Genomic DNA, 8,082 nt, shown 5'->3' with positions numbered 1-8,082 from the left:
CCTGCTGCACCTGACAGGGAGACCATCACTTTGAAGGAAGGCCAATATGTGGAAGTCCTTGATTCAGCTCATCCTCTGAAGTGGCTGGTCAGGACTAAACCCACAAAATCTAGCCCATCTCGACAGGGTTGGGTATCTCCAGCTTATTTGGACAAGAAATTAAAGGTGATTAATCATAAAATCATAGAACGTTTGTGAGTGGGAAGGATGACCCACAAGGATCATCGACACCAACTCATGCTGTGTTTATTTTTCATGTAAATTTACTTGTTTCTGTTGCAGTTTAGAGCCATCTCTTTTGCAAGGAGTGATGGATAAGGAGGTTGTTGAAGGGGTGTGTACTATGACTTGGCTTTTTCACTTTCTCATTAGACAACATTTCTGCATGTGTGCAGAGGTGCTTAGGTTTGAAAGACCTGATAATCCTCCAACAAAAAAGGGATTTCACACTGGTTTAGGAATTGTTGAAAGGGACTGTGAACACACGAGGGACATTCCTCAGTGTGCATTGATAAAAGCACTGTTAACTGAGAAGAATAATATTTCTTTTTTCTTATATTTTAGTTGTCACCAGAATGGGGAACAACAGAAGCTCCCGAGTTCCCTGGAGAATTTGTTTCTGAAGATGAATATAAAAGGAAGCTAAGGTGAGCTCGTGTCGTTTGGTATTTGCACTGTTGAGTTTTCCTGCCTTTTGAACTAACATGAATGTTGGGATCTAGGTCCCTCCTGTCAGAGTCACTGTTTTTGTTCTGCTGAGTCCTGCCACCTCCTCTTTCCCAGAATCAAGCAAAGTCTTGATTCTCTCAGACTTGTATTTTTTTTTAATCTTTGATTGATTTCTGACATTGATTTCAACCTAAGAAAATTCCAGGCAATCTAAATCATATTGGATGCCTTGAAAGGAGAGGTTTAAATGATGCAATTCTGGAAGATCTCTGATTTCACAAAAACCCCAAATTTCAATACTTTTGTACTTTGGAGTGCTCTGTATCTGAAGATGATGTCTAAAGAGGAAGTGAAAACACTCTTAGAAAACAGCTACAACCTTTGCAGTGCAGCACACTACTGAGTGTGCTCTCATGGAGATATTTGCTTTCTTGATTGCATAAAGTGGGACTGAAGTTGCTACTGTCTACTTTACACAGATCCTTTTGTTTTAGCTGCCCCAACAGTAGATGTCCATGAGGTAGAAGTAGGTGTCACTCCATGAGCAGGATGTCTAAGTTCCTCTTATGATCATAGGGGATCTAATCAACACACTTCAGGGAGTCTGTTCCTCTGATTAAATATCTCTATTTTAGAGCCTAGAAGTCTCTCAGTATGTAAAGATAATTGTGAAGATTTTTCTGTGATTTCTTTTTGCCTCTTCATCTTTCCTTCAGTGTTCTTATTCAAGAGCTGTTGATCTCAGAAGAGGATTACATTCAAGATCTACAGTTCCTCCAAACTCATCACCTTAACTACACTGAGACCTGTCCCACTGTCCCAGGAGCTGTTGCCTGTCAGAAAGCCACCATCTTCAGAAATATTGATGACATTGCTCGCTTCCATTCCAGGTGAGCATTCCCACGTGCCTTCATTTGAGACCAAAGAGTGGCTCACATACTTGGTGTCAGACCCACAGTAACTATTATTACTGCGAAAGGTGTGGAGCACTGACAGTGCTGAGGTGCAAGGGAAGTGATGGTCTTTTTAGGATGATAGATGATGGCATAGCTGAAGTCAGAGCACAGGGTTAGGATTCCCAAAATACCCTTCAGGTCTGCAAGGTTTCATATGTCCAGCTCATTTCTTACTTTTTTTTTACAGGATTTACTGCAGACCTGCTGTTCACAAAGTGACTTCCCAAGGTCCAGGCTGAAATACTTCTACTTGCCAGGGAAAGGAGGCATTTTACAATGTCTTAGTGCCTTGGGCTTTCCATTGCTCAGGGGCTTCCTTTTCCACGTTGGCTTTGAGCAACCTGGTCTAGTGGAAGGTGTCCCTGCTCATGGTAGGGGGGGTTGGAACCGGATGGTCATTAAGGTCCCTTCCAACCCAAACTACTCTCTGATGATGATTATAAGATGACACTCTTGTTCTCACAGGAAGTGATTGTTCTCATGGGAAAAATCTGCCAACAGCATGAGAATCACCCTTTCTTCCTCATTTTCCTATGCTGTGGTCTTATCTTTTGGTTTATCTTAGGACCGGGCAATAATATGCACACACAAAGCTCAAAAAACAGTGAGTGTGCATCATCTTTCCCAATCAATGTGTGCTCTGATCAGTGCCAGCAGCATCGTAAGCAGGAACAACCAATAAGGAATTTGAGCAGGTTGTGATGAAAATTATATAGTAACTTTGGGAAAAGCATTATGGGGGCCACCACTTCTGCAATGGGGAGAATGCTTTTGTGGGACATCTGGCACTTCTTCTGGCTTGGCTGCAAGAATAATTTCCCTTCTCTTTCCTTTGTCTCTCTCTTCTCCCTCCCTCTCCTTTTGTTTTTCCCCAAAAGTAACTTCAACTGTGAGAGGTGATGCATGTCATCAGCTACCAACCAACACAGCTAAAAATCCTTGGACATATGAACCTGTCTTAAGACCTTTTATGAAACAGAGTGGGGATCTGTCCCTCAATTGGAGATCCTCCCTCAATTAAAAGATCAATGGCTCATTGATCCTTAAATTAAGTCATAAGGATCTGGGGAAGAGTTAACTTCCCAACTTGAGCTAAGCCCTGGAAAGTTGTCCCTACCTTCCTTGCAGGGCATTTCATAAATTCAAGCTAATTTATGACATACCATGCTGGATGAAGAGGCATTGAGAAGTTTAATGCTGATGTGGCAACAGCCCTCATTTTCCCCAGTCATTTCCTTTAATCTGAAATTACCTGGTTTAAAAGTCTGACTGCTGGGGCTGTGTTCTAGCCTCATTCCATCACCTTCTCCTCAAATGTCATTTTCTCTTTGTCTCCACAGTGTCTTCCTCCGAGGCTTGCAGAAATGTGACACTGATGATGACGTGGCCATGTGCTTTATCAAGCATGAAGTAGAGTTTAATAAATACATCCAGTACCTGGTGGGGAGGGTACAGGCTGAGTCGATTGTTGTCAGCAAAGCTGTCCAGGATTTCTACAAGGTAAAACAGTAGCCAAAGTAACTGCAGAACATGCATCTTATAACCCACTGCATCAAGTAATGTCGTTATTAATCATACATGTGATCCTGAAAAGGATTATTGGGGGTTTTTTTGTGGGAAATCTTGGCTAAATATAATAATTTTGTGTTCACTGTCTAGCTCTTCCTGGTAGATACAATCAATATGGGAACGTATTTACACATGCATATGTTTTAATGAATATTATAAAGATTATACAGATATGAATGTGGCTGTGATTATGTAATTGCAATTAAAGGATGTTTTAAGGGCCACTACACTAAAAGACCAAGTGAACTCATGTAAAATGTAAGTATAGACAGGTAAATCCTGTTTCTCTGCTCCAGCTGCTCAGGATTGAAGATCACTCATGAAAACACACACACAACACTCCAGATCCATGAGTCTGTGGATCCCTTGAGTAGTAAGCATGGCCCCTCTGTCCATCCCATACCCATGCCCAGATGCTGAGTGCTTTTACTTTCTCCATCAGCCTCCTACTTAGCAGCTACTCCAGCTTGATGCTTGCTAGAAAACAAATGCATGTGTTCACACTCACCCCACATTCACAAATCCTTCAGATTGTCAGCACAAGCTCTCAACCTCCCCAATGTCCATGTCTAGACCTTTGGTCTCCTACTTGCATCTAGTCCAGCTTGACATTTGATGGTGGATTGCACATATTTGTCCCCACATGCACCAAATCAGTCGGAAAGGATAAACATCCAGCTCAGTGGCTGATGTCCCAGCACATGGATCCTGTCACCTGTGCTTCCCACTCCAGGTGCAGATTCCAAGACCCTCACTTGCTCCAGTTGCTGGCACAGCAAACACATGGACCACTCTGGACCAAGGGCTGGCACCAGTTGGTGGCATTGAGTTCACTCAGTCATGCCCTCCCACCCACCTCTGGTTCTGCAAGCTTTGGGTCACATTTCCCCAGTATCAGTCCTGCACTGGAAAAGCAGAAAAATTCAACATTTCAGACATCTTTAAGCCTAAAGTGATAACTGGCTGATAAAGGATGAGGAGGGTTACAGATGTCCAAAATATAAGGTGGTAAGGTCTGGTAGAGCTATCCAACTTTGAGTTAGGTCTATGAGCCAGCACCACATGAGCATTTTCCAGGGAGTAATCTTTTCCGTTCTTCTTTATAACAACCTTTCCTCACTCTTCTATATATTTTTTTTTCAGAGATACACAGATGAAATTTTAACTAGTGAAGATCCTTCACAGCCACTTATCCCACCACTGCAACACTACCTGGAAAAACCCATAAAGAGGATCCAGCAGTATCAGACTATAATCAAGGTGAAGAACCTTTTTTATACACTTATATCTGATAGGTTTATGATCTGTTTTGTGCAACTTGTGTAGAAAAAAATAAATTATTTCATATTTCTTGACTTCCTTCTGATGCAACTGCAATTGAAAGCTGGTGAAGTAAGACAGGAATCATCACTAGTGATGGGGCTCTTTAAATATTTTTGTAAATGTAAATCTAGGGAGAGGTTCACAGTCTCCAATCCCACAAAGTTCAGTAAGATTTATCCCAGTGATATTTAGATATGTGCATATATATGTATAAAATATGCACTTTTATTTATATATGAATACATATATGTATATATCCATGACAAGTATGAATTTGCTTCACACTTGACAACAGGTACGTTACAAAAATAAGGTGTTTCCAATGTGTAAGATATTGACTTACCACTTCTTTTCCTCGTGTTTTATACTGGCATTATAAGAAGATGAAATTTTTCTTTTCTGAAAAGCTTTGCCCCATTCTACCATCCTGAAATGTTTTCTCTTTCAAGCTTTTAGTTGTCCATCTCAGGTTCTATCTCAGACCACAATCAAACATTTCACAGTAGCACTTTAAACAGTATTTTTCATGGGGAAATAGCACTAGGATATCCAGGAAGAAGACAGTCATGCTAAAATATTTCTGTATTCTAGTGTTAAATCAGTGAGCAGTTTGAATAGGTTGAAGAACATTAACTTTCTAATTTTGAACACATGCCACAAACACCAAACTTTTTAAGGGTCTTTTGAAAGTGTGAAGAACCAGGGGCACTTTCCATACTTCATTTTTAAAAGAGAGGAACAAGAACAAATATGAGAAGAACAGAGTAACTGCCATTTCATATTTTTTCCAACATCTCTTTTTATCAATCTAATATTGATTCAGTTCAGCACTGCCACATGAATTACTTGCCTCGTGGTATTGTCTGGGTAAGCACAAGACAAATGCAATAGATGCATTTAGGATTGTGTTGGGTTTTGAAGCATATATGGTGTTTGCTTCAACTTTGTCTTTGTTTAATATGACTTGATATAAGAAAAAAACAGAGTGGTTAGTCATTAAGGCTGCAGAATGTGTAGGAAAGAAGAGACTTTATTAGCTAAAGAGCACATGGTGAAATAATGGGATGAAAGAGCTGGAACATACATTGAGAAACTCTTCAGCTATCATGGAAATGTATTTTTTTTCCTGACTGCCCAGTAACATTTTCTTCATTCATCTACAGGAATTAATCCGAAACAAAGCAAGAAACAGTCAAAACTGCACTTTGCTGGAGCAGGCTTATGCTGTTGTGTCTGCACTCACCCGGAGAGCAGAAAACAACCTCCATGTCTCACTCATTGAGAATTATCCAGGGACCTTGGAAAGCCTTGGGGAACCCATCCGACAGGTAACTGGAATTTCTCAGTCAGTGTTAGTGCATGTGCTCTCAGTAGTTTTTAAGTAGCCTTAGATCCTACAAGAAGCTCCTTTAGAAATCATATCTGAAAGAGAGTATTTGCTTATTGTCTTTCTTGCTGTTCAGAGAGATGGGTCTCCTGGCTTGATTAAGGTTTGAAGCACCAGAGCATAGATGCTTGTGGAGCAATTCATACATAATGTAGTTATTTACCTTTCCAATACAATCATTAAAGAGGAACAAATTTTTTTCTAGGCCACCACATGATATTAAATTATTTGTAATTCTTTTTCTCTTATTGTTGGCAAGTTACATGGGCGAAGTCCTAAAATTACTGGCATCAGGGAGTTTTTCCTCTTGATTCCTCAGGTGTTAGAAGCTCACTGAGCCTTTTCAGTCTACATGTTTTCAAATTTACACAGTTCTTTTGAAGAGACTAGTTTGCTGGGCAAGTCAGTACAAGGCAGCGTAGCATATGTTGCACATGCTCCACGTGGAAACATCAGATCAGCTTATGGATGTTCTCCCACAGCTGTTCACATATCCTCAAAAGACCTGTGTGCTCCTCCAGGTCTCTTTCATGAAACAGATGTGTGGTTTAGGAGCACAGAGGAAAGATGACCCAGTTATTAGGACACCAATCTGGGACTTTCAAAACCCTTACTCAAATTCCAGTGTACTGCTGAGTGGAGTTGTAAGGCTAAACTACAGTGACGCTCTAGTGGGCATCCATCTATCCACATTCAGATGTCCAAAAAAGAGTCCAGTCACACACCAGGAGCACTTACTTCTTAATGATGCCAAGGGGGAACCCATGTCACTAACTGAGTGTATATCATGGAATCATAGAATGGTTTGGGTTGAAAGGGACTTTTAAAGATCATCTAGTCCAACCCCCCTGCAGTGAGCAGGGACATCTTCAACTAGATCAGGTTGCTCAAGGTCCAACCTGACCTTGAATGTTTTCAGGCATGGGGCATCTACCACCTCTCGGGGCAACCTGTGCCAGTGTCTCACCACCCTCAGTGTAAAAAATTTCTTCCTTAAATCTGTTCTAAATCTCCCCTTTTTTAGTTTAAAACCATTATTCCTTTTCCTATCAATGTCTGAAGGCGTGTGAAATGTCCTACTCTGGTGAAGGACACCAAGTGAGCAGATAAAGTGTCTGTGTAAACACATAAAATACAATCTCCCAATAGCATTTCCATTTCCAAGCGTGTGCCTTCCCAACAAGAGCTCTGTATTTTTCTGGCAATAAAGAATATCATTTAAAGGACGATGTAATGACAACCACCGTGTGCACTGTTGGTGCTGTCAGTCTGATGCATCACCTTCAGCATTAGAAACAATTTGGTGTGCTGTAATAAAACAGAGACACATATGGTGATGAGGTAACAGTAAACATTTGTTACCTGTTCACTGAGAAATGCTGGTGAGACATCATCGTGGTAATAATTCCAGATTTATCAGTATGTGCTCTTCCTTCTTTTTCCTATCAGGGCCACTTCATTGTGTGGGAAGGAGCTCCAGGAGCTAGAATGGCATGGAAAGGACATAAAAGACATGTCTTCCTCTTCAAAAATTATATTGTGATCTGCAAACCGAAGCGAGACACAAAGACAGACACCTACAGTTACGTCTTCAAGAACATCATGAAGGTCTGATCATTGTATCCTCACCTAGAGCATTTCTCTGTCATTTAGAACTCTGTGTTTATAACCAGCTTGGACATTTCTCAAATCCTTTTAAATGATTCCTTTGTTTCCAAAAGTCTTTGAAACACAAGTAGAATCTATGTCTATCCCAAAATCTCTCTACCCCAAAATCTCATCATCCCAATTGATGTGAATTTTGCTGTCTATAGTGTTTTCTAACATTTTTAGATCTTCATTCTTTGTCAGTCTGTAATGTTGGTAGTAAATTGGAGGAAATGTTTTAGTCATATGCTACATTCACAGTGTCCTTTCCTGACACCAACTCCTGTTTAGAAATGAAGAATTCAGAAGCTTTGACCTGCTCACCTTCAGACATTCATGGCTCAGGTTAAAACTGCAAAAAATTGCAGAGAGAGTTTTGCCAAGGCAGTAGATGCTCAACTCCAGTAAAAACCAACCAAAAAACCCATGAAGTTTTTGACCAAGCCCACTTAGGGCCTTCAGAAAATCCTTGTCTCCGTTCTCATTGTCATTCATAGACAGATTTTATCTTCCAAGGAAAAATAAAAAGGG

General features: G+C 40.6%; 1 protein-coding gene across 1 annotated transcript in view; it reads left to right on the top strand.

The window, feature by feature from the left end:
• The window catches only part of OBSCN (obscurin, cytoskeletal calmodulin and titin-interacting RhoGEF), a gene marked incomplete at its 5' end in the record, with an annotated part of 75,308 nt that extends 67,790 nt beyond the window's left edge, over positions 1–7,518 (top strand). The window contains 7 exons of the mRNA XM_029084701.1: positions 1–165; positions 565–647; positions 1,386–1,559; positions 2,966–3,125; positions 4,338–4,454; positions 5,681–5,845; positions 7,354–7,518. The exon at positions 1–165 is cut by the window's left edge and continues 27 nt beyond it. Of these exons, the coding sequence (XP_028940534.1) occupies positions 1–165; positions 565–647; positions 1,386–1,559; positions 2,966–3,125; positions 4,338–4,454; positions 5,681–5,845; positions 7,354–7,518 (1,029 nt within the window). The remainder of the gene's footprint in view (positions 166–564; positions 648–1,385; positions 1,560–2,965; positions 3,126–4,337; positions 4,455–5,680; positions 5,846–7,353) is intronic.
• Positions 7,519–8,082: the final 564 nt, after the last annotated feature.

This window comes from Antrostomus carolinensis, unplaced genomic scaffold (assembly GCF_000700745.2).
Source record: "Antrostomus carolinensis isolate BGI_N321 unplaced genomic scaffold, ASM70074v2 scaffold18804, whole genome shotgun sequence".
NCBI lineage: Eukaryota > Metazoa > Chordata > Aves > Caprimulgiformes > Caprimulgidae > Antrostomus > Antrostomus carolinensis.
Note: the sequence above shows the minus strand (reverse complement) of the source record. Positions and strands in the feature narration are given on the sequence as shown.